General features: G+C 39.9%; 1 protein-coding gene across 2 annotated transcripts; it reads left to right on the forward strand.

The window, feature by feature from the left end:
* Positions 1–1,560: 1,560 nt before the first annotated feature.
* On the forward strand, positions 1,561–25,188 carry LOC135221428 (crustacean calcium-binding protein 23-like). 2 transcript variants are annotated; one of them, XM_064259199.1, is made up of 5 exons: positions 1,561–1,686; positions 4,503–4,642; positions 6,870–7,047; positions 22,994–23,203; positions 24,861–25,188. In XM_064259199.1, exons 2-5 carry the CDS (start codon positions 4,518–4,520, stop codon positions 24,960–24,962), a joined length of 615 nt encoding a protein of 204 aa, XP_064115269.1. In that variant the 5' UTR covers positions 1,561–1,686; positions 4,503–4,517; the 3' UTR covers positions 24,963–25,188. The 2 variants fall into 2 exon arrangements, with proteins under 2 accessions (XP_064115269.1, XP_064115270.1); XM_064259200.1 differs by lacking the exon at positions 1,561–1,686 and adding an exon at positions 1,782–1,906.
* The last annotated feature ends 2,055 nt before the right edge of the window (positions 25,189–27,243 follow it).

The following is a 27,243-nucleotide window of genomic DNA, read 5'->3' on the forward strand; positions in this document are numbered from 1 at the left end:
TTGGTATCTCCTAAGTTGGATCTAGATGCAATTAACCCCCCCTCCCTTTAAAGTGTGTCTGTCAGGGGGAACCCACCCTCCAGGATGTCTGTCACTGGTTATTCTATAATCAGGAGAGTTGGTGCTTGTTAAGTAAGCCACCCATATATTTTCGGCAGACGGTCAGTTTCACAATTTATAAGTCTACTCCTAAATACCAGTAGGGGTTACAGTCGGTATCTCGTTCGTTGCATCTCAATGGTCTGGGCTGCCGCTCTAATAACATAGTTTTAGAAAAGGCCACCTACTTCATACGAGTTAGAAAATGCCACCAACTTCATGCAAGTTTCCAAAATCTTTGATATAGACAAAAGAATCTATAAGGCTCCAAAATCCTTTTTGAAGACAAAACGGTTCCCCTTAAAAAAGATTTCCTCAGGAATCGGCGGAGGTGGTTATTATTATATGAATGACTATACTAAAGTCTTAGAAAATATCACCTACGTGATGCGAGTTTCCTAAATGTTTGATGGAGACAAAAGAATCCATGAGGTTCCAAAATCCTTTCTGAAGACAAAACAGTCCCCTCGTTAACTTTAATTATTTATATTTACTTTACGTTCTTAGACGGTATAAGGTAGATATGGTTCTGTTCAACAGCAGTATCCCCTCATCGCGCTGCTTCAAAAGTAGTATTGAGAACAATCGCGCACCTTCTTGTAAGTTTGTGAACTGAATATTGCGTAACTTGAAGAAGGTTCAGTTTCCAACGGTTTTTTTCTGGTAAATTTCAAAAGTGAAAAAAAAAAAAAACCTTGTGTCCGATTGTTGACGACCGTCATATAAGTTACACCACTCACATACATGACATTTCATGGCGCAAGGAAACTTACAAATGCTTTTCTAGGAAATATCCCAGTTGACAGTTAAATAAGTTTCGACAAGTCCTGCATATTTCAGCTTTTGGCAAGGAGCATTATCGAAGTATTTTTCCTGGAAGAGCAACATGAAAGTAAGAGGTAAGACGCACACAACGATGACGGAAATCATAATGCAAATGGAACTTTAGGGAGAATGCGTTTGAAATAATGTGAAGTTGGAAAAGCCGAGTGTCAGGAATACCACTTTAATTAAGAATATAAACTTAGTTTATGTATAATTTTATAGTTCAACCTCTCAGTAAAATGAAATTTCCCATAAAGGTTATATACCTGAAAATGTCGTGAGATTTGTTGAAATGTAGTGAAGTCACCTTAAAATGTCTTGAGATTTCATAAAATGTAGTGAAGTTACCTTTAAATGTCTCGAGGTTACTTTAAGTGTCTTGAAGGTACTTCATAAGGTTGTCAATAATACAGTAATTTTGATACCCTCAGATAATCATGATGTTACTTCGCGAAGGAACTAGATAAAAACCATATTTGCATTCCCTGTCGGCTAATGACAGACGGAATGAACAGCTGAAGGTCTTGCCATCATCCCGCGGAACGCGTCCGAAGGCAGTGTCAGTGCGAACCGGTTAAAACGGCGGCGCATAGGGTCCGAAATGACGAATTCCGCATCCCCCTTTCTCCCCGCCGCCGAGACTATCATCAGAAGTAGAAAGGCCGGCCGAAGATTGGCCTTTTCAGTATCAAGCGAGCTGCTGTCGCCCCAGGAGCCATCATCCCCCGCGCTTTCGTCGTCTGTCATCCGAAGCATCTCAATGTGAGTGGATAATGGGGGATTTGAACGCCGGAGAGAGAATCGATAGGCTCGAGGATGAAGTTCGGCGTCTGGCTTCGAGCAGCGGCGGCGGCGGCGGTGGTGGTGGTGGTCGACTGTCGGTGGCGCGTTTAAGAGCTTAGCTGTCTGTTCTTGGAGCGTTGCTAATACCCAGTGCCATGCATTGATGACTCCTACTTGAATTCGATGGTTGATATCAAGTGTAGGCTAATGTACTTTTCATAATGTATTGACCTACTTGATAATTTATTCACCTTGGTTTCCTTTATATCTGACACTTACGTGTACATAATGCATGCCACTTGTTGCATGCTTGTTTCCTGATTATAAATGATAAATTTCAATTTTGTTTACGTTTTTCTTCTGCAGAATCATTAGCTTTGTGGATGCGATATGCATATTTTAGAAAATATTAAAGGGTCTAATATTTGCTATTTCTCACTAAAGAAATAGTCGGCTACGGGAATGCGTTGAGGATTTTTTAAGTTCTTCTAGAGGAAATTGAGTACAGCATGATCAATTCGTAATGTGGTGTTGTTTGCGTAGATACACGATATGCATGTACGGAAACCGACGACCTCTGGTTGCCCAAGTCTCTACTAAAAGTGCGTTGTTTGGTTAGGGCTCACGTCGCCAGTAGTGGTGCATACGGTAGCAAAAGAACCGATGTCACAAGACTTTTTTTTTATCTTGGAAGAAATTATACAATTAAAGAAAGAGGGAGAGAGAGATACTTGACTTTTCGGAGCCTTTGGGAGCTAAGCTGAATTTAGTAATCCAATGAACCGCTTCAGTGGGATGCATATTTGAACGAAAAATATATTTTCTGGTGGAGGGGAAACTATTGCTTAACAATTAAGAATTCAGAGTAAAAGCTACTAATATGACTCAAATTCCTTTCATTGTGCTTTGGTGATGTAAATACCACCATTCTATCAGTACATAGCGTGTATTCGTTTCGATTTAAATTATTCTTCCCTGCTAACACATTTCCCTTCTAACAGATATTGTATCTAGTTGAACACTAGTCTTGTTTTACTCAAATTTAAACGTTTTTCAGTCATAGCAAAGAGATAAATGAAAATACTCCACTGTTAAGGACAACCTTTGATAGTTTAACAGACATCAAGACTCTTTTTAGGGGCTTACATCTCAAGCAGTGTTGTAAATGAAGTCGATGGACATTGAAATTTTATACACACGCACTCACACAAAAAGTAAATTATGAATGATTTAAATACTGTAGCATTTGCGCCATGCAAACTACCAAATGGTGTAAGGTGCTTGTTTGAACGACATTCGAATGTTATGTATTTTTGTTTAAAATTAAGAGAAATTTGCAAACTGTTGTAAAGATGCCTGAAGGGAACGAATGCAACACTCTTCTTATTTCGTTTAGCCGATGCATCGGAATGATATTAGGCTGTCTACTGTTTGATATTTTCTCGTCTGTGGATCTTTTGACATAGGGAAAACCAGTTTGTTCATGTTATTCATTTGGGTTTTTTCGTTTTAAATTGTCTGTAAGTATTCTGCGATGAAAGAAACTGAAATGGTGTGTGCATACGCGCGCGCGCGCGTGTGTAGGTGGGTAAGAGAGAGAGAAAAAAATTCGGAGGTTTTCAAACTGGGGAGACAGGCTGTTGTGCTGGAAATCCCCACACGTTACATTCAATAAATTAGTATTGACGAGTTTCACGCAGCCTCCTTAGAAGGTCATAAGATCAATGTTTCGCTGTAGTTAAGGTCATTGGCCTTCGAGGTCACCAATGAAGGGAATGGTTGACTTGGATAAGGACCAGGACTAGTGCATTAAAAATAACAGTAATATCGACATTAGTAGCAGTTTTTGCCAGAGCCATTGAACATGTGGCGATGATTTAATGATTTATTTGCAAATCCTTTTGATTTCAGAATCGATGTGACCACAGTGTATGACAAAGCAGGTGCAAATATTCTATCACGCTGTGTCTCAGAAAACTTAGCTGGTCATATTTTGTACAACTATAACAACAACAAGCGTAGCCCTCTAAGAATTAAAAAATAACTTCTTGGTGCCTTCATTTTGAAAAATGAAAAGATCGAATGGAAAAGGTTACCAGTGAAGCCCAGTCAGGAATTTTATCCTTTCGAAATCAGGCGATCCTAGGTTCCCATTACTTGACGAAGCATTCAAGTGAAAAAGCCGGTTTTGTGTAAACGCTCTTTTAGCAGATATTCTTTAACATGTTGGTCAGCACATCCATCACACAGAAAAAGGATGAAACAGTAGATTTCATTTTCTCTACTGAACATTCACCGACTGGATGTTCCTTGTGACCCACTCGCACTAGAAAGAAACGCGTCTCAGATTCATGTTCACACATTGTTATTGGAAAGAAATAAAGGGTTCAGCATGCCTCGTCGCACAATGGTCCCCAATAACGTGATTCTTGGAAGCGTGAAACTGCAGAATTTAATGACGTTCTATAAATATGCAAGTGGCGCCGATTGGGTCCTTAAATATAGAATATAGATTGCGGAATTCAGGAAGTCGAGACAAATTGTCGTCTATACGAGAGAGAGAGAGAGAGAGAGAGAGAGAGAGAGAGAGAGAGAGAGAGAGAGAGAGAGGAAATCCAGCTTAAGTAAAGACTGTTTAATTGGCATTTGCCTATTGGGAATTCTGATGTCCTTTTTATGAATAGTTAAAAGTAGAGGTGAATAGTGGCACGCTAGTTTTAAATACTAATTATATATTTTGCAATAATTGTACGACTAATTCATACTATAACGACTTGTTTCCTTTTCCTTGGCAGCTTCCTCGTTACAGAATGACCCGTGAAAACCATCTGATGAAAATGTCGGCCCAAGAGGCACACGAGGCAACGAGCGCCCTCGAGAAACTCCGCTGCCTCGTCCTGACGAAGGGCTATGACAGCGTCCTCCAGTTTGGAAAGTAAGTTGTCAGTCGCTGTATGGATGGATGACTGTGCTGTGAAGGTGGGACCGTTTTGCGCTATTTTTCTCTTCTGCACGAACGCTTCTCTTCATGCAATTATTATTTCCTTTTATTTAAGGTTTGTGGCCTTTTAAAACACGGAACTTTGAAATGTAATTCTTGTAGGTTTGGCCTTTTAGAACTCGGAACTTTGAAATGCAATACTTGTAGGTGTGGCCTTTTAGAACTCGAAACTTTGAAATGTAATTCTTTAAGGTGTGTGGCCTTTTAAAACTCTTAGCTTTGAAATTTAATTCTTTAAAGTGTGGGGCCTTTTAGAACTCGGAACTTTAAAATGTCCTTTTTGAAGGCGTGTGGCCTTTTAAAACTCGAAACCTTAAGGTTTAGGGCTTTTTAAAACTCGGAACGTAAAAATGCCATTCATTAAAGTGTGGGGCCTTTTAAAACATGGAACTTTAAAATGTCATTCTTTAAGGTGTGAGGCCTTTTAAAACTCGGAACTGTAACATTTATTTCTTGAAGGTGTGGCCTTTTAAAACTCTAAAATTTAAAATGTAATTCTTGAAGGTGTGGTCTTTTAAATCTCGAAACTTTAAACGCAATTCTGTATTCCATTCTATTATGTACGTATTATGGTTCTCATCCAAGTAACCCCAGGTGTTCCCACTCCTCTGTTGCCCAGCGGAACCCACCTGACGCTATCAAGTAATATTCTCCCTGGGCTGGTGCGAGGGGCATGTCTAGGCCGCCTCTTTGAAGCCTGTTTCTTAAAATCTCTATTAGTCCGATTTTACTTTAGTTGGCAATAAGTTTTATGAAAAGCTTTACGTTATTTCTTATTTGACTGCAATTAACTTGGTTTAATCATCAGTCAGTTAGCACTTCGTTTTCAAATAACAGTACATGTCTGTTTTCCACTCTCTCTCTCTCTCTCTCTCTCTCTCTCTCTTCCTAGAACTGATGTACCTTAATTTTCCTAGCGCTTCAGACACCTACAGAATAATAGATGATTTTAAATCTTTGATAGATTTCTTACAAATGGCAATAGATCTACCACAAGGAATGTCGAATCTTTTCTCCGAACACTGCACGCAGGGATAGCTGTCATAGGTCGGTTCAAACCACTCTCAACAGGTTTAGTTCGCTTTATAACTAAGAGATATTGCTGTTCAAACTTTAAAATATGAACGTCAACTGTGTGATTCACTTTAATTTCATCTATGCTAATTTGATTATACTTTGATAAGGAAAAAGAGTAAACCTCTAGGTTTAGATACCTGAAGCGTCAGTTCTGTACAAAGATGAGATGCAGGAGATGAAAAGATACAAGGATAAATAAAAACGAAAGGCCAGGTAACTTACAGGAGTTTGTTAGTAGAATATGGTTATTAAGATCCGTAGAGTTTAACAATGAGTACTCTTACGTTATTGCCTTTTTTTTGCCAGATTGTTGTGATGAAAAGAGCACTCACAACATATCAACAACGTAATTTAAGAAATGCCATATGACGAGACTTTCTTTGGAAATCTCTTGGTAAATTTTGTATTTTATCTTTGCTGTGTGATTCAAAATTTCGAGTTTCAAATATGTCAGAGACATTTCTTGAACCTGCAGCTGATGAGTTAACAGTAACAAAATAAGGTTATCTACAAGTGTGCGCTCTTTCATTAAGTGGACAATATTCCCATTGAAGGTTGATTGTCCTGGTGTTTTTCAGTTATATGTAGTATTTGGTATTTTTCAGTTTGTGCAAAAGACAGCAAAATGATGATGTAAGAAAGAACGAACAAGGTTATTACTTTACTTTATGTTCCCACTACTGGCCAGTGGCATAAGGCTGATACAGTTCCTCCCCATCTGTCTCCGTCCCGAGCCATTTCCCTTGCTTCCTCTAGGTTATGGATTTCATCCTCAAGATCCCTGACAATTATGTCTATCCAGAACAAGGTTATAAGAAATAAAATGCAATTTACACATCCAGATAATCATTTCTGTCGTGACATCTTACTGCTCAGTGAAGGAGTAAGTCTTTTGTTTTATCTAACAAAAACGGCAAGTGTCCACAGTTCTGCTTGGAGCATGCAAGGAAACGAAGCATTACCGCAAAATCTCAGTTCAAGACTTTCCTAGCTCTCAGTAGGCCAGTGAATTTAGAAACAGACATACGGGAAGTCATTTCCCTTCCGAAATGACTTGGCGATAATGACACGTGATTTGTTGTAGGTTGATGAGAAGGCGCGAACGCGAGGACAACCACACCGTCACCAGAGACGAGATGAGAGCCATCATAACTGAGTACGGCGTGGAATTCAGCGACCATGAAGTCGACGATTTGTTCTCCAGCCTCGACAAAGAAGACATGGGCGCCATCAACTGCGAGGAGTTTCTCATTAAACTCAGGGTGAGCGTAGGTACCAGAGAGAGAGAGAGAGAGAGAGAGAGAGAGAGAGAGAGAGAGAGAGAGTGTCCGAACTCTGGAAAAGTCCGTGACCATCAGAGCTAGACCGAACTAGTTATTAATGAAGGCCGTTATATTCGGTCACGCATCAGAGTAATGTTGAATGCTGTTTAGCTAAGCTTTTGTGCAGCTTTGTAGGCTAAGCCCTCCCCTTCTCTTTCCTTCATGGAAGCCATATGAGTTTGCTGGCATGTACTACTTGACCTAAATATCGATTATTTATTCTATTATTTTGTGTGGAGGGACGGAGGCTGAAGTAACAAGATGTCTGGAAATGAGAAATTGAAATACGCTTGTTTTATGACGCTTGGTTGCTGTTGCGTTCATTCCGTAAACAATATTTCCATGCGCATCCATGCGAAAATCAACTTTGTTTCCTTGAATGACCTTTGCGTAAATAGAAGGGTGAAAGTATTGAGGTTTGTGACCCATGAGTGATATTTCAAGTGATCAAGTCCCCTTTAGATAAATGGTGCTGCTTGTGATTCATAAATCACAGTTTAATTAGGAGGAAAAGTAAGGAAAGCGTTTGCAAAAGTGTTAGTTCGTAGACATAGAAGCTCTGCGATTTTTTAACATTCCTGTGGTATAGAGTCATCTGCTAAACCTTTGCAAAGTCCGGGAATGCTGTAGGCAGGGTAATCACAGAGAAGTAAGAGCGAAAATATCGATTTGATTTCTCAGTGAATATACCCCGTAGGGGGTTAGTGCCGTACGTGCACTTCACGTGGTGTACTGTGGGCATTACTTAAGGTTCTCTACAACGTCCTTTCGGCCCTTTGCTGTAGTTACAACCTCTTTCAGCACTTTTACTGTACCCCCGTTCATATCTTCCATCTGACTTTCCAACCTCTACTAACAATAGTTCATAGTGCAGCTGCGATGTTTTCCTCCAGTTACGCCTTTGTAATCTTAATTTCCAATTCAATGTTGAATGACTTCATAGGTCCCAGTGCCTGGCCTTTTGGCCAAAATCTTATATTCCATCTGTCAGTGAATATTATGTAACCTATACAATAGACTGTCGGGTACGTCCAGAGTCCCGCTTTCCAAGCTAACAAGTTGACCTTAGATTTAGACTTTTTTTTTCTGAGACAGTTCATCGATCATTTTTCGTCGGAAAGATCTCGTGTCTGCGCGCGCATGGGGTGCCCTTTCGTGACGCACGAAAGTACGTGAATATTTCATTCCAGTGTTCGAGATAAGACTCGTTCTATGTTTGTTTGGACATTCATGGAGTTTCTTTTGATTGAATTAGAGTATTTCGAAGTTTGGTGCTTCCGTGTCCTGCCTGCGTGTCATTCACATTTCTGGATCTAATGATGAGTAAAAATTCTTCCTACTGGAGGCATAGTTATCTAGATTCAAGCTTGGCTTCATTTCTCTATATAAACAGTCTTTAATAGTCTCAGCTTGGTTTCAACCGGAGGTTTATATAAAACACTAAAATCAGAATGATTTTAGTATTCTAATTTTAATTATTCAGATTTCAGTATTCTATAACAAAGTTCGGTTTTAAGCCGAGCTAAGACTTTTAAGGACTTTTGTTTAGAAAAAAAAAAAAAACGAAACCAAGCTTAGCAATAGATAACTGCCATCAGCAGTTAAGTATCTTCATTTAAATTCACTCTCACATTCAGTATGTTGTTTTTCTGTCGATATTATCAGGTGATAAATAACATTACCATTTGCTCTCCTAATGTCTGTGCTGAACTAGAACTCGAGACAACCCGAACTCTTTCCTTCTTCAAGTGCAATTACGTAATTAAAAATTACTTGTGCAAAAATGCAAGCAAGAAATCTGCTCGTCAAGCAGGACATATAAATGATTGAATGGATCCTGCAGCTTCATAATCGCAATAAATGGACAAGGCATGAAGTGTCAAAAATAAAATATAAGGGGAGGCTCAGTTGCGCTAAAACATCAACATATACTTGTACATCAGCTGTAATGTTTGGTAAAAAATGTTCTGATATTTAAGGGCTAGATGGTGTGTTTCTCTCTCTCTCTCTCTCTCTCTCTCTCTCTCTCTCTCTCTCTCTCTCTCTCTCTCTCTTGTAAATATATCGTCATACGACTGTTATGTGTATTGATTGAAACGGATTGTTCAAGGTTTTATTTATCGGAATAACTCAACAGATAGTTTATAGTTTGTTGTATCTGAATCTTTCATCTTCAAGTAATCACAGATCAGGAAAGTATGATAATGCGTATTTTATTTCCGGACCAGACACCTTTTACGATCAGTTTTGGTAACATCTTAGTCTATTCGTTATTTCTCTGTTTTTCATTTAATAGTTCTTTATTTTCTTTTCTGTCACGGTGGTTAGACTGTTGCAGTGATACCAGTTTGCAGGACGTCCCTCATGGTTTAACTTTCCCACTTTAAAACCTCTCTCTCTCTCTCTCTCTCTCTCTCTCTCTCTCTCTCTCTCTCTCTCTCTCTCTCTCTCTCTCTCTATATATATCATATATATATATATATATTATATATGTACTCACACACACATATATATGTAAATATATATATATATATATATATATATATATATATATATATAGATATATATATATATATATCATATCACACACACACACACACACATATATATATATATATATATATATCTATATATATATATATATATATATCAATACTTGTTAATTATGCGTTCTTGTGTATGTGTGTATTTGCGCGAGGGCGTAGGGGATTCTTATTCAATAAGCTGGGGAATGGAGGTATTCTTAGTCAGTAAACTGGGGAATGGTAGGATTCTTAGTAAGATTGGGAATGGTGGTATTCCTAGTCAGTAAGCTGGAAAATGGTGGGATTCTTAGTCAATAAGCTTGGGAATGGTTGGAATCTTAATCAGTAAGCTGAGGAATTGTGGGATTCTTAGTCAGTAAACTGGGGAATGGTGGGATTCTTAGTAAGATTGGGAATGGTGGTATTCCTAGTCACTAAGCTGGAAAATGGTGGGATTTTAAGTCAATAGTCATAAGCTGGGAATTGTGGGAATTCTTAGCAGTAAACTTGGGGAATGTGGGGATTCTTAGCAAGTAAACTAGGAAATGGTGGGATTCTTAGTCAGTAAGCTGGGGAGGGGGTGATCTTAGTCAGTAGGACAATGGTGGGGTTTTCTTAGTCAGTAAAGCTGGGGGAATGGTGGATTCTTAGTCAGTAAACTGGGAAGGTTGGTAGGATCTTGCAGTAAAATTGGGAATGGTGGGAGATCTTAAGTCAGTACTTGGGGATGGTGGGGATCTTAGTCAGTACTTGGGAAGGGTGATGGGTTATGGGATCTAGTCAGAGTAGTAAACTGGGAATGGTGATATTCTTAGTCAGTAAACTTGGGAATGGTGGGATTTCTTAGTACGTAAACTTGGGAATGGTGGATCTTAGTCAGTAACTTGGGAATGGTGGGATCTAGTCAGGTAGTTAAACTTGGGAATGGTAAGGATTCTTAGTCAGTAAACTGGGGAATGGTGGGATTCTTAGTCAGTAAACTTGGGAATGGTGGGATTCTTAGTCAGTAAACTGGGGAATGGTGGGATTCTTAGTCAGTAACTTGGAATGGTGGGATTCTTCAGGTCTCAAGGTAGTAAACTTGGGAATGGTAGGATCTTAGTCAGTAACTTGCGAAATGGGGTGGAGCTTCTTAGTCAGTAAGTTGGGAATGGTGGGATTCTTAGTCAGTAATTGGGAATGGTGGGTTTCTTAGCAGTAGCTTGGGAATGGTGGAATTCTTAGCAGTAACTTTGGGAATGGCTAGGTTCTTATCAGTAAACTTGGGATCGGTGGCGATCCTGTCAGTAAATGTGGGAATTGGTGGATTCTTAGTCAGTAAACTGGGGAATGTAGGTTCTTAGGCAGTTTAACTTGGAATGGTTGGGATTCTTAGTCAGTAACTTTGGAATGGTGGGGATTCTTAGTCAGTAAACTTGGAATGGTGGGATTCTTAGTCATGTAAATGGGAATGGTGGGATTAGTCAGAACTTGGGAAATGGTAGGTTCTTAGTCGTAAACTTGGGACTGGTGGTTCTTAGTCGTAAAGCTTGGGAATGGTGGGATTCTTTAGTCAAGTAAACCTCGGGGAATGGTGGGATTCATTAGTCAGTAAAAACTTAGGGAATGGGGGGTGGGATTCTTAGTCAGTAAACTGGGATGGTAGGGAAGAATTCATTATAGGTAGGGAAACTTGGGAATGGTGGGGGATTCTTAGTCAGTAAAAGCTTGGGAAAATGGTGGGTTTCAGTTCAGCGAAATTGGGAATGGTGAATTGCTTTAGGGCAAAGTAAATTGGATGGGAGTAGGTTCTTAGTTCAGTCAAACCTGGGGAATGGTGGGATTCTGGAAGTTTTCAGTTAAACTTGGAATGGTGGAAATTCTTAGGGTCAGTAGTAGGAATTGGTGGGATTTTAGTCGTTAAGCTTGGATGGTGGGATTCTTATTCAGTAAATGGGAATGTGGGTTCTTAGGGTCGTAACTTGGGAATGGGTTGGATTCTTAGTCAGGTAAAATTGGGGAATTGGTATAGGATTCTTAGGGTCAGGATAACTTGGGAATGGTGGGTTCTTAGGTCAAAGTTAAATTGGAATGGTGGGATTCTTAGGTCAGTAAACTTGGGGAATGGGTGGATTCTTAGTCAGTAACTGGGGAAATGGCTTGGGGAAATTTTAGGTCAGGGTAAATTGCGGAATGGTGGTCTTAGTACAGTAAACTGGGAATGGTGGGAAATTAGTCAGTTAACTTGGGAATTGGGATTCTTAGTCAAAAGATTAAATGGGAATGGTGGGATTCTTATTCAGTAAATTGGGAATTGGTAGGATTCTTAAGTCAAGTAACTGGGGAATGGTGAAAGGTCTTAGTCAGGTAATTTGGGAATGGTGGGTTCTTAGTCAGGTTAACTTATGGATGGTGTGGATTATTAGTCAGTTAAACTAGGGTTGGTGGATTCTTATCAGTTAAAGCTTGGAAGGAATGGTGGGGATTTTATCAGTTAATGGGAATGGTGGTGGGATTCTTAGTCAAAAGTTAAATGGGAAATGGGTAGGGATTATCTTAGTCAGTTAAACTGGGGAAATGGTGGGTTCTTTTAGTCAGTAAACTTATGGGAATGGTGGGATTCTGTCAGTTAAGCCTTGGAGATGGTTGAGATTCTTGTCAGTAAAAGCTTGGGGGAATGGTGGTTTTAGGTCAGTAAGCTTGTGGGAATGGTGGATTATTAGTCAGTAAACTTGGGGAATGGTGGGATTCTTTAGTCGTAGTTGGGAATGTGGAAGATTTAGTCAGCTTAAACTTGGGAAATGGTGGGATTTTGTTCAGTTGAAACTAGGAATGGTGGTTCCCTAGTCCAGTTAAACTTGGATGGAAGGATTCTTAGTCAGTAAAGCTTGGGGTAATGGTAGGATTCTTGGGGTCAAGGGGTAAACTGGGGAATTGGGGGTCTTAGTCAGTAAGCTTGGGGGAAATCGGTGGGGATTTCTTAGTCAGTAATAAGCTTGGGAATGGTGGGCCGGGGGATTCTTAGTCAGTCAAATTGGGAAGTGGTAGGATTTCTTAAGTTCAGGTAAACTTGGGTGAATGGTGGGTGGACAGATTCTTAGTCAAGTAAACTTTGGGAATGGTGGGGGGGATTCCTTAGTCCGTACGCTAAAACTGGGGGGAATGGTAGGGATTCTTATTCAAGTAAACTTGGGAATGGTGGGCTGGCGATTCCTTAGTCAGTAAAACTTGGGAACAAATTGGTGGGGGGGATTCTTAGTCAGTAAACTTTGGGAAATGGTGGGATTTCTTTAGTCAGTAAAACTTGGGGAATTGGTGAGGGATTGAGAGGGGATTCTTAGTCAGTAAAACTTGGGAATGGATTTAGGATTCTTAGTCCAGTGAAACTTGGGAATGGTGGGATTTCCTTCTTAGTCAAGTAAAACTTGGGAATGGTGGGGGGGGGAAGGATTTTCATTCTTCAGTCAGTAAACTTGGTGGGAATGGTGGGATTCTTAGTCAGTAAAACTTCGGGGAAATGGTGGGAGTGGGGGGGTTAGGGCAGTAAAAACTTGGGGAATTGTGGATTCTTAGTCAGTAAAACTTGGGAATGGTCTTAGGTGGGATCTTAGTCAGTAAACTTTGGGGAACTGGTGGGTACTTCTTAGTCAGTAAAGCTTGGGAATGGTGGTTCTTCGTTCAGTGAAACTTGGGCATTGGTTTGGGATTCTGTCAGGTAAGTTGGAGCGGGGGGGGATCGGTGGGGGATTCTTAGTCAGTAAATTGGGAATGTTGGGAATGGTGAGGGTGGAATTCGTTAGTCCAGTAAACTGTGGAAGGAAAATGGTAGGGATTCTTAGTCAGGTAAAACTTGGGGGAATGGGGGGTGGATTTCTTAGTCAGTAAACTTGGGAATGGGGTGGGGATTCTTAGTCAGTAAAGCTTGGGGAATTGGTGGGGAGTTTCTTAGTCAGTAAGCTTGGGAATGGTGGGATTCTTAGTCAGTAAACTGGGGAATGGTGGGATTCTTAGTCAGTAAACTTGGGAATGGTAGGATTCTTAGTCAGTAAACTTGGGAATTGGTAGGAATTCTTGAGTCAGTAACCTTGGGAAATGGTGGGGATTCTTAGTCAGTTAAAGCCTTGGGAAGAATGGTGGGTCTTCTTAGTCAGTAAAAGCTTGGGAATGGTGGGATTCTTAGTCAGTAAAGATTGGGAATGTTGGGATTCTTAGGTCAGTAAAATCTTGGGGAATGGTGGGAATTCTTAGTCAGTAAACTCGGGGAATGGTGGGGAATTCTTAGTCAGTAAACTTGGGGAATGGTAGGGAATTTCTTCGTCAGGTAAAGCTTGGGATACGGTGGGATTCTTCCCGTCAGTAAAGTGGGGAATTGGGGAATTGGTAGTCGTTAAACTGGGGGATGGGGGATTCTTAAGTCAGTAAACTTGGGAATGGTAGGATTAGGATTCTTAGTTCAGTAAACTGGGGAAATGGTGGGATTCTTAGTCAGTAAACATTGGGGAATGGTAGGATTCTTTAGTCAAGTAAACTGGGCAATGGTGGGATTCTTTAGTTCAGTGAAACATTGGGAATGGAGTGGATTCTTAGTCAGTAAACTGGGGAATGGTGGGATTCTTAGTCAGTAAACTGGGGAATGGTGGGATTCTTAGTCAGTAAGCTTGGGAATGGTGGGATTCTTAGTCAGTAAACTGGGGAATGGTGGGATTCTTAGTCAGTAAACTGGGAATGGTGGGATTCTTAGTCAGTAAACTGGGGAATGGTGGGATTCTTAGTCAGTAAAGAGCATGGGAACTGGTGGGTATTCCTTAGTCAGTAAAGCTTGGGAATGGTGGGTGAATTCTTAGTCCGTAAAGCTTGGGAATGGGTGGGATTTCTTAGTCAGGTAAAGCCTGGGAATGGTGGGATTTCTTAGTCAGTAAGCATTGGGAATAGGTAGGGATGCTTAGTCAGTAAACTGGGGAAATGGGGGATTCCTTAGGGTCCAGTAAACTGGGAATGGGGTGGGATTCTTCGTCGGTTAAACTTGGGAATGGTGGGATTCTTAGTCAGTAAACTTGGGAATGGTGGGATTCTTAGTCAGTAAACTTGGGAATGGTAGGATTCTTAGTCAGTAAACTTGGGAATGGTGGGATTCTTAGTCAGTAAACTTGGGAATGGTAGGATTCTTAGTCAGGTAAACTTGGGGTAAATGGGTGGGATTTCTTAGTCCAGTAAAGCTTTGGGAAATGGTGGGATTCTTAGTCAGTAAACTTGGGAATGGTGGGATTCTTAGTCAGTAAACTGGGGAATGGTGGGATTCTTAGTCAGTAAGCTTGGGAATGGTGGGATTCTTAGTCAGTAAACTTGGGAATGGTGGGATTCTTAGTCAGTAAACTTGGGAATGGTAAAGATGCTTAGTCGTAACTGGGAATGGGTTGGATTCTTAGTCGTTAAACTTGGGAATGGTGGGATTGGTTATCAGGTAATTCTTGGGAATGGAGATTCTTAGTCAAGTTAAGGGCTTGGGAATGGTGGGATTCTTAGTCAGTCAAGCTTGGGGAATGGTGGGTGATTCTTAGTCAGTAAACCTTGGGGAATGGTGGGGATTCTTAGTCAGTAACGCTTGGGAATGGTTGGGATTCTTAGGACATTAAACTTGGGATGTGGGAATTCTGTCCGTAACTTAGGTAATTGGTGGGATTCCCTTAGTCTAGTAAACTGGGGAATTGGTTAGGGATTCTTAGAGTTCATTAATTCTTGGGAATGTGGGGATTCTTAGTCAGTAAACTGGGGAATGGTGGGGATTTCTTAGGTCAGTAAACTGGGGTAATGTGGTATTCCTTAGTCCAGTAAACTTGGGGAATGGTGGGATTCCTTATCAGTAAAGCATGGGGAAGGGTTGGGATTACTTAGGGTCAGTTAAACTTGGGGAATGGTGGGATTCCCTTAGTCAAGTAAAACTGGGGCAATTGGTGGGATTCTTAGTCCAGTAAACCGGGGAATGGTGAAATTCTTAGTCGGGTAACCTGGGGAATTGGGGTGGGATTCTTAGTCATAAACTGGGGAATGGTGGGAGATTCTTAGTCAGTAAACCTGGGGTCAATGGTGGGGATTCTTAGTACAGTAATCATGGGGAATTGGTTGGGATTCTTAGTCAGTAAACTGGGGAATGGTGGGATTCTTAGTCAGTAAACTTGGGAATGGTGGGATTCTTATCCGTAAGCATGAATGGTGGGAAATTCTTAGGGTCCCAATTAAACTGGGGAAATGGTGGGATTCCTTATTCCAGTAAACTTGGCTGTGGGATTCTTAGGGCAGTAAACTGGGGAATGGTGGGATTCTTGAGTCAGGTAAAGCAATTGGAAATGGTGGGATTTCTTAGTCCAGTAAACAGGGGAATGGTGGATCTTAGGGTCTAAACTGGGGATGGGTGGGATTTCTTTAGTCAGTAAACCACTTTGGGAACTGGTGGGATTCTTAGTCAGTAAACTTGGGAATGGTGGGATTCTTAGTCAGTAAACTGGGGAATGGTGGGATTCTTAGTCAGTAAACTGGGGAATGGTGGGATTCTTAGTCAGTAAGCATGGGAATGGTGGGATTCTTAGTCAGTAAACTGGGGAATGGTGGGATTCTTAGTCAGTAAACTGGGGGAATGGGTGGGATTTTCGTAGTCCAGTCAAACTGGGGAATGGTGGTGGGATTCCTTAGTCGTAAACTTGGGTAATGGTGGGATTCTTTTTAGTCATGTAACTGGGGAATGGTGGGATTCTTAGTCAGTAAAACTGGGGAATGGTGGGTATTTTCTAGTCCAGTAAACCTTGGGAATGGTAGGATTCTTAGTCAGTAAACTTGGGAATGGTGGGATTCTTAGTCAGTAAACTTGGGAATGGTAGGATTCTTAGTCAGTAAACTGGGGAAATGGTGGGTGGGATTCTTAGTCCAAAAGTGAAAAACTTGGGAATGGTAGGGATTTCTTAGTCAGTTAAACTGGGGAATGGTGGGATTTCTTAGTCAGTAAACTTGGGAATGGTGGATTCCTTAGTTCAGTAAAACTTGGAATGGTTTGGATTCTTAGTCAGTAAACTGGGGAATGGTTGGGTGTTCTTAGTCAGTAATCTTGGGAATGGTGGGAATTCTTAGTCAGTCAAACTTGGGAATGGTGGGGATTCTTATCAGTAAACTTGGGTGAATGGTTAGGATTCGTTAGTTCAGTAAACTGGGGAACTGGTGGGATTCTTAGTCAGTAAACTTGGGAATTGGTTGGGATTCTTAGTCAGTTAATGCTTGGGATGGTAGAGATTCTTAGTCAGTAATCTTTGGGTAAATGGTGGGATTCTTATTCAGTAAGCCTTGGGAATGGTGGTATTCTTAGTTCAGTAAACTTGGGAATTGGTGGGGATTTCTTAGTCAGTAAGCTTGGGAATTGGTGGGATTTCTTAGTCAGTAAACTTGGGTGAATGGTGGGATTCTTATCCAGTAAACTTAGGAATGGTGGGATTTTCTTAGTCAGTAAACCTTGGGTGGATGGTAGGATTGAACGATTAGTCCAGTAAGCTTGGGAATGGTGGGATTCTTAGGTCAGTAAACTGGGGAATGGTGGGCTTTCTTAGTCCATGTAACTGGGGAATGGTGGGATTCTTAGTCCAGTGAAACTTGGGAATGGTGGGATTCTTAGTCAGTAAACTGGGGAATGGTGGGATTCTTAGTCAGTAAACTGGGGAATGGTGGGATTCTTAGTCAGTAAACTGGGGAATGGTGGGATTCTTAGTCATTAATCATGGTAATGGTTGGATTCTTAGTCAGTAAACCATGGGCGGGAATGGGTTGGGATTCTTCTTAGTCAGAAACTGGGGAAATGGTGGGATTCTTAGTCAGTCAACTGGGGTGGAATGGTGGATTCTTTAGTCAGTAAACACTGGGGATGGTGGGATTTTCTTAGTCAGTAAACTGGGAATGGGGGGAATTCCTTAGTCAGTAAACCTGGGGAATGGTGGATTTCTTAGGGGTCAGTAAGCATGGGAATGGGTGGGATTCTTAGTCATTAAACTGGGAAAATGGTGGGATTCTTAGTCAGTCAACTGGGAATGGGTGGGAATTCTTAGTTCAGGTAAACTGGGATTGTTGGGATTCTTAGTCAGTAAGCATGGGAAATGGTGGGATTCTTAGGTCAGTAAACTTGGGAATGGGTGGATTTCTGAGTCCAGTAAACTGGGGATTGGTTGGATTCTTCGTCATTAAACTTGGGTAATGGTGGGATTCTTAGTCAGTAAAGCCTTGGGAATGGTTGGGATTTCTTATAGGTCAGTAAACTTAAGGGAATGGGTGGATTCTTAGTCAGTAAACTGGGGAATGGTTGGTATTCTTAGTCAGTAATCACCATTGGGAATGGTGGGATTTCTTTATCAGTAAACTGGGAATTGGTGGGATTCCGTTAGGTCAAGTAAACTGGGGAATGGGTGGTGATTTCCTTAGTCAGTAAACCTTAGGGAATGGTGGGTATTCTTAGTCAAAGTAAACCCTTGGGGAATTGGTGGGATTCTTAGTCAGTAAAGCTGGTGGGGGGAAAAAAAAAAAAAATTTTTGGGGGGGGGTGGGATTCTTAGTCAGTAAAACTGGGGAATGGTTGGGATTCTTTAGTCAGTAAACTGGGAATTGGCTAGGATTCCCCCCCCCCCCCCCCTTTTTTTAGTCAGTAAACGTGGGAATGATGGGATTCTTAGGTCAGTAAAACTTGGGGAATGGTGGGGTGATTCTTTAGTCAGTAAAACTTGGGAATGGGGTGGGATTCTTAAGTTCCAGTAAACTGGGTAATGGTGGGATTTCTTAGTCCAGTAAACTGGGGAATGGTGGAATTCTTAGGGTCAAGTAAACTGGGGAATGGTAGGATTCTTAGTCCAGTAAACTTGGGATATGGGTGGGATTCTTAGTCAGTAAACTTAGGGAATGGTGGGAATTCTAGGTCAGGTAAACTTGGGGAGGGTGGAGTCTTAGTCAGTAAGCTGGGATAATGGGTGGGAATTCTTAGGTCATGGTAAACTGGGGAATGGTGGATCTTAGGTTCAGTTAAACTTTGGGGAATGGTGGGGGCTTCTAGGTCAGTTAAAACTTGGGAATGTGGGATTCTAGTCAGTAAACTTGGGGAACATGGGTGGGATTATTCTTAGTCCAAGTTAAACTGGGGCAATGGTTGGATCTTAGGTCATAAACTGGGAAGTGGATGCTTAGTCAGTAACATGGGAAATGGTGGGATTCTTAGTCAGTAAACTTGGGGAATGGTGGGATTCTTAGTCAGTAAACTGGGGAATGGTGGGATTCTTAGTCAGTAAACTGGGAATGGTGGGATTTTAGTCAGTAAACTTGGGGAATGGTGGGATTCTTAGTCAGTAAACTAAGGAATGGTGGGAATTCTTAGTCAGTAAATGGGGAATGGGGGGGTGGGATGTCTAAAGGGTAGCTAGGCATGGGAATGGTGGGATTCTTAGTCAGTAAACTGGGAATGGTGGGATCTTAGTCATTAAACTTGGGGATGTGGGATCTTAGTCAGTAAAACTGAATGGTGGGGATTTCTTAGTCAGGTAAACTGGGAATGGTGGGATTCTTAGCCAGTAAAACTGGGGTGGTGGGGGATTCTTAAGTCAGTAAATTGGGGAATGGTGGATAATTAGTCAAGGTACTTGAAGGTAAAGGATCTTTAGTCAGTAAACTGGGAATGGTGGGATTCTTAGTCAGTAAACTTGGGAATGGTGGGATTCTTAGTCAGTAAACTTGGGAATGGTGGGATTCTTAGTCAGTAAACTGGGGAATGGTGGGATTCTTAGCAGTAACCGGGGAATAAATGGTGGGATTCTTAGCCAGTAAAACTGGGGAATGGGCGTAGGAAATTCTGTCAGTAAAACTTGGGAATGATGGGATTCTTAGTTTCAGGTAAAACGGGGAAACGGGTGGGGATCTTAGTCAGTAGGGCATGGGAAATGGGGTGGGATTCTTAGGTCAGGTAAACTGGGGAATGCTAAAGGGATCTTAGTCAGTAAAATTGGGGAAATGGTGGGATTTCTAGCAGTAAGCATGGGAAAGGTAGGGTTTCTTAGTCAGTAAACTGGGGTGGAATGGTGGGAGGGGGAGATTCTTGGGTTCAGTAAACGGGGGAAGGGGGTCGAAAACTGGGGAATGGGTTTCGACTCATCATCACATCATCATTCCTCGATGACATTTCATTTTATACACAGTTAATCCAAGAAAGAGTGAGGGGCACTCAGTGAATTCATTACGTATTCCCTAAAACCCATATCCACTTCCCTAACGAATATGCCTAAGATCAGTTAATTTTCAAAATCCGTTCCCAGGGAGAGAGAGAGAGAGAGAGAGAGAGAGAGAGAGAGAGAGAGAGAGAGAGAGAGAGAGAGAGAGTGGGTGGGGCGCGTTGCTGTACTGTTCACAGGTAGTATCGCTTCATCCATGTAATATTCATAACTCCAGTCTGCTATCGACTCGTTATAGGTGCTAATGTACGAGAATACCATGATTTGACCGAGTGTGTATTTTATTCACAAAGATTTAATTATCATAATGTAAACTATAGAAACTGGAATTTGACTAGACATGACGTAATGATGGTACAAATCCATTGCTTATGGTTGCTTATTGGAGTAGTTGCATCAAAATCTTGCAGACAGGTGTCGATGTTATTTTATGAAATCCTATAGGACTAAAAGGAAATTGAATGATGATAGGAGTCTAAGCGATTTCCTTGTATTCATACTTGTATTCATTACCTCTGCGTGAGACCTTCTGCACTTAGTTGGTCGATTGGCTCTGCCACCAACAACACAGAAGAGTATGAGTCAGCATTGACTGATGATTTACTAGAACGGTACCTGGCAATGTATTTTTTCCTTCCTCTTCAGGGCTAGTCCCTAGTTGAGTTTCTTCTGGGTATCATGATTATATAAAAAAATATATCTTAGTTTTACCAGACCTAGGGCTGGCCCGAAGGATTAGATATTCTTAATTGGCTAGGAACCAATTGGTCACCTAGTAACGAGTCCTGCAGCTTATTGTGGGATCCGAACCACTTTATATCGAGAAATGAATTTCTATCAGCAGAAATAAATTCCTCAGATTCTGCATTGGCCGAACTTCGGACTACCAGATTGGTAACCGAGCGCGAAAACCACTCGTCCAACGAGGAACTCGTGATGTTATAAAACCAGACCTCCTCGAGTAGGGTGCTACTGAGAAATTCTCAACTATTTGATCTTTGCAATATTGCAGTTAGCATTGCATCCCAGAAGTGAACATAGATTTGCGAAGATACATTGCCTTTGTTATAATAAGCTTCACTATTTGAAATCAACAGTGTTTAATGGAGCTGACCCCTGATTTACGAAAGTGATAGTTGATCCTCTTAGGCTGACCTCTTCTCGGTTCGACAACTTTTCTTATCACCAAATTTAATGTAGTTTAATACAGAATAATATAGAAAATGTATCATAAATACAAGCATTGAATCAATATCACACAGTAGAAATTAAAGGCACGAAGACTTGAAAAATATTGATGAGATCATTTAAAAGAAACGACGTTCTTTGAAGATATAGAAAACGAAGCCAGTTCAAAACGCCACCGTATGATAGGAATATAAGACAATATTTGTAATTCTTTACTAGAAGTGATTATTTCCCCGCTACAGCCACTTGCGTAGCATGAAAATGAGAGGTGTGCTTTACGGCAGTGAAACACCGTGGAAGGCAAGATATGTTTAAAAAACATGGGATTGGAACATCATTTCAAACCAATATGTGTTATTTCAAATGCTGTATTCGTTGGCGATCCTATTGAACCCTCAGTGGGGCGATCCTCCTTCTTAGGCAGATAATCCGGGCGGAATGACACCCAATACAAGAAAGATTTCCGAGAACGTGGCCTTGGTATTATACACATTTCTTTTTCCCTTTTTCGGTTGCGACAAGGATGACTTTTCTTATGGTGGTCTGTCACGCTCGACCTTCGATCCATCACGTAGTCTGTCTGTCTGTTGCCGAATGTAAACAGTCTTCATTTTGACAGATGTCACCTTGATGACAGTCCTTGACTACACTCGGGGGAACTTCGACCATTCACGATCTTTAAGAAGCTCGAACCGCCAATAAAGTGCTACATTCCTAACCTCTCAGAAACTGGTACCTTCTCAGGAATGAGGTGATATATCCTTTATATTTATGATGTTAGGCCTCGACTAAGAATATTGTATTCTTGGTATTCTATAATACTGAGACCCCCATGAGAGCAGTCTTGTTTTCAGAGAAAAAGAATATCTATCGCTATCGCATGATTTTTTCATATCTTAGAATCTGGAACATACCGTTACATATTTTCCAATCCCGTAGGCGGGTAGTGTCGTCAGTGCACTTCACGGGGTGCACTGTAGGCATTACTAAATGTCCTTTGCACCGTTCCTTCGGCCCCTAATTTCAACCTCTTTCATTCTTTTGATATTATCTCTGTTCATTCATATTCTCTTTCTTCCATCTTACTTTCCACCCTCTCCCAACAATATGACCTCATAGGTCCCAGCGCTTGGCTTTTGGCCTAAACTCTATATTCCATTCCATATTTTCCAATCAGTAAGAAACTGTATCGCACGAGGATTTATTACTCTTGCTTTTAAAGAAGCCGACATTAAAAATGAAATATTCTTGATTTCATAAAGTACCAGAGCCTTCCTATTGACATTACTCTTTCTGTCCTTTAAGAAATAAAAGTTTAAAGTCCCCTCAAGAATATTACAGAATGTCCTTTAAAAGGATTATAATAACAAATGTTATCATAATCCTTTTAAAGCGTATTTTGTAATATTCTTGAGGGGACTTTGATTTCATAAAGGACAGAAAGAGTAATGTTTATAGGGCGGTTCTGGTACTTTTATGAAATCAAGAATATTTCATTTTTAAAGAAGGTTTTGGCTTCTTAAAAAGGAAGAGTAATAAATTCTCGTGTGACTGTCATGAACCGTGAGCCTCTTCAAGACTCTAATATTAGTGGTCGTGTAGAAAATTATTAATTCACCTTGGAATACCACATTATCTATGTTATAAAATTCAGTTCTAAACCTTTGGTAGCTTAAAAATGAGAACACATATACATGTTGCGGTTTACATCTTTATGGTCTTAACATTCTTTAAGAGTCATACCTATTGAAGGTGAACATCTTTGTAGATGTGGTTTGTGATAAAGTGAAGCCATGACTTGGATACAAATGAATATTCCTTTACGCAGTATCTCAAACTTTTTAATGTAAAACTGCATTAAGATAAAAGCCGTTCATGCACTATATATAACTTTTTATTTTAAGTCTAAAACAATTCCAAGACCGCAATTGTTTGAAAATTTCGTCTTCCAAACAGCCAGAAATGTCTGATGCCAGGAAACACGTCGTGGAAGAGGCCTTCAGTAAGCTGGCTGATTCTGAAGATGGTGTCATTAGTGTCGAAGACATGAAGAACAAATTCGACGCATCTCGTCACCCCAAGGTCCTGTCGAAAGAGGCAACGGAACACGATACTCTGATGAATTTCATCACAAACTTTGAGGGAGGCGTTCATGATGATGGCAAGGTTTGTGCCTTTCTTTGAGTAGATCTTGTACAGTGTAGTCATGTTCTCAGTATTTTGTTTATTTTTTATTTTTTTTAGAGCAATGTGGTTAATCCCAATCATTTCTTTAAACTGGTTGTTACCTATCAGGATCAAATGTTGGTCTCGTTGGTGAAGCAAGACGCTAATCACTAAACTACGAGACCAAGACCAAGCGTATAATATCTATATATATATATATTTATATGTACTATAGTATGTATGTATGTATGTATAAAGATATATGCCACGAAGGAAAAATAAACAAAGGAGGATCTGCGAGACCTTTCGACGTTAAACGTCCTTTACTAAGCAGAAACTGCTTAGTAAAGGACGTTTAACGTCGAAAGGTCTCGCAGATCCTCCTTCGTTTATTTTTCCTTCGTGGTATATATCTTTATTTATGGATTTATCACGTTCCTAACTTCGTGATTCAGTTATACGTAGTATGTATATGTATGTATATGTATGTATGTATGTATACATATATATATATATATATATTATATATATATATATATAAATATATATATATATATATATATATATATATACATACACACACACACAAACACACACACACAGGTATTCCCTGGCTTATGCTGGTCTCGGTTTATGACGTTTCGACTTTATGGAGCTTGGCTCACGGCGTCATTAACCTGATTTTACAGAGCTGTAAATGGTTTTTATGGCACTGTAAGCTCTATTTACTCCCATTATTATTATAATGTTCCAGTTTACAGTGGTTTTTGGGTTTTATCTTGCGTCATCAGTAACAGAACCCCCCCCCCCCCCCCCCCCCCATAAACCAGAGACTGCCTGTGCACACAAATATCAATGTATCTCCAAATGACACGAGGTTATTTTAGAAAACATTGTTTTGATATTATCAGAACTGAGGCCATCAACATCATTTGCCTGGGTGTAAGTGAGATTTAGTGTTTTATATCGACGTTTACATGTGCATGTTAACCAGTCCATGTAGTTATAGCTTGGGAATCTCGTAAACATCAATAGAAGAACAAAGAGATACAACATAAGGTACACATAAGGCCAAAGAGAAATATACTGCAATAGACCAACCATGAGACAGAAGAGTGTGGGTATGGCCAAGAAAGCATTGTACTTGGGCCTATATTTTGTGAAAACTTGTGCATTGGCATTTGGCATAGAGAAGTGCCACGTCTATTTAAGCATCATATAATGAGCCAAGAGCATACAATAATTCCCTTTTATATTGCATAAGTTTGATGAGCACGAACACATAAATCAATGAAGATAGCATGGGTGAGGCTTTTGACAGAGTCTTAGATTATTCACTTCCTTTGAAAATAGAGCAAGGAGTGCCTTGGGGCGACGTGGAGAAGAGAAGGAGAAAGAAATGTAGAGGGCGGGGCTTTCACCTTCCCTATAATGAGCTTTCATCATTTCCTTTCAATTGATGAGTTTTGTTCTGCAAGCTTGAATTTAGATTAGACCTAGACAGTGTCTGAATGTGCAATTCCACTAGTAAATGTTTCTAAGAAACCAAGATATAAATGGAGGGTTATACATGACTTTCTAAAGAACGGTACGTATATTTCACTCACAGATAATAATGTAAACCATGCATCCTAGTAATCTTACCGTCCGTTGCCAGGTGTCAAAGGAGGAGTTCATGGAGTACTACTCGGGAGTGAGCAAGTCCATTGGCGATGACGATTACTTCACAACAGTCGTCCAGAACAAATGGATTCTCTAAATGAAGAACAGCGAAGAATCGGAAGTGGAAGAAGGGCTTTTAAGAAACTCCATTTCACAGAAGAGAAATCAAGCACAACAACTCATTCGTATCTTCATTGGCCACTTTTGTGGTTGCTAAATTACTCATAAGTAATGATTTCCAAAATTGCCCGGCAAATCTGTACAAATAAAATTACGATTAGGTTTAGGTGTAAATAAAGCAAATAAATTAGCAATTGGCAAAATTTGTGTATGTATTAATCATTGCTTTCAATATGAACTGTTCTCCCAGAAAATGTTCTTAACAGATGAAATTTTAATAGTGACTGATTTCTATGTAGTTTTGGTCGAATTCATTGATTCCTTAAGAGAAATGTACTTTTTTGTTCACAGCGTACGTCAAAAGTAAGTTCATATTTCACCATCTAATAAAGTTCCTTACGGAAAAAACAAGGAAATCTTTCGTTAAAAAATTACATTATAGTAGAATAGTGTTAAGTTTGTTTGAGCTACAAATGTACAGACTTATACAGTATACAACACAAAGCACAGATAATTATTATTCTTAATCGCGTGGCTGTTTTGCGGTGTTTTCATTTTGACCTCTCGATAAGGTCAATGAGGCTTTTTACTGGTCTAACTTTTCCACTAATCTTTGAGGAATGTGGTCAACTCATATCTACCATCTAAATCGAATATCCCTAGTTCCTGTTCAATAGTATAACGAAATTGTGAGTCACCATCTACCTATCCATGCTTTTTAAATGGCTTCATTGCACTCACACATATAGCAACTCATAGCACATTTAAATTTGTTTAAAATGATGACCCAATAAATGTGAGTTGTAAGGGTAGTCTCCGGGTTACAGCTGCTCCAACTTACAGCATAAATCAGGTAACTGATTTATGGATCTGCAGCCACCGGGAGGATTCACTGCACTGTACTATAAGGTGGTAAGAAAAGGTACTACACCGTTTCCCGACTTTCGTTAAGCTGCTCGAATGGAACCCCCGCCGTAATCCAGGCTGTAACTCAGGAATGCCTGTGTTGGCATTGTTGTCATTCAGCTGCCTCGTTTTATGAACTGGATTAGGAAAAGCAAGAGGCATACAATTCTGTTACTTAGGAAAACAGAGTATTCTGATTTCGAAACATTTGTTCTTTCGATATTTCGGTTGTTTGTCTCTGAGTGCGAAAACTAGCAGCTGTTAACTCCAGGAACAGAATTGACCATATTTCATTTCTTAGAAGCACATTCAGAAAATGCATTGGCAGATTGCTTTGAAGACTTCCCAAAAGTGTGAGCAGAACTGAAATTTTAGGAGGCAGCATTGACGTTGGCCCTGTTTTGAATCTTTTAAAGACTTTTGGTTTTTATAATAATATTTTATTATTTTATATAGAAGGCTTTTTATTTAATTTTATTCATGGCATTTATAATTCCATTAGAAATTAAACCTCTTCGTTTTTGCTTCTTTAACATGGACCTTTAGAATGTCTATTATAAACTCCTTATTTCTATCATTTCCATTTTCATTCATTCTCATCATAGTGCTGGATAACCCTATGGGTCCCATTGCTTGGCTTTATGCCTAAATCACATATTCCCAGACCTTGTTACATTCAAAATTGTAGAAGACAATTCGTTTAGAATTTACCACCGGTCCCTAATGACTAGTTACTCCCTGTGTACAGTAAATACAACAACGACCACTGTAATTATTAATAGTAATAATAGTTGGGAAGTAGACTTTCTTTTAAACAACTTCTGCTGAAAATAATGTCTGATTCAGCTGCGTTTATTTTATACGAGACTTGAGAATGTCCTTATAAAATTAACGCAGCTGAATCGGCCATTATTTTCAGCAGAGATGATAATAATAATAATAATAATAATAATAATAATAATAATAATAATAAAATAATACAATAATAATAATCATAATATACTAATATACATAATAATATAATAATAATAATAATAATAATAATAATAATAATAATAATAATAATAAAAGGGTCAGGAGATTGTATTGCCATTGCTCTGTATTAATAGTCATCCAATTTGATGGTCCTAAGAAGCATTTTATTATTGAATAAGATTTAATAAGTCTAAACAGTTGGAGCGAGGTTCCAAATTGGTTCTCTGTGTCTTTCAAATGCCAGGATTATCCTAAATTTAGCATGTTTCGTCCTTCTTTTTGTCTTGACATTTTTCCAGACGAATGGAAATTGTTATACAAGCACTTGTTGCAAATGACTGAACGTATGCTGCTTGCAATAATTACGGGCCAAACTT

Source organism: Macrobrachium nipponense, chromosome 2 (genome assembly GCF_015104395.2).
Source record: "Macrobrachium nipponense isolate FS-2020 chromosome 2, ASM1510439v2, whole genome shotgun sequence".
NCBI classification, from domain to species: domain Eukaryota; kingdom Metazoa; phylum Arthropoda; class Malacostraca; order Decapoda; family Palaemonidae; genus Macrobrachium; species Macrobrachium nipponense.

Coding starts and splice junctions, on each gene's coding strand:
- LOC135221428 (XM_064259199.1), top strand. CDS start 4,518: ATGACCCGTGAAAACCATCTGATGAAAATGTCGGCCCAAGAGGCACAC. Junction 4,643..6,869: donor AGCGTCCTCCAGTTTGGAAA/GTAAGTTGTCAG, acceptor GATTTGTTGTAG/GTTGATGAGAAGGCGCGAAC. Junction 23,204..24,860: donor GCGTTCATGATGATGGCAAG/GTTTGTGCCTTT, acceptor GTCCGTTGCCAG/GTGTCAAAGGAGGAGTTCAT.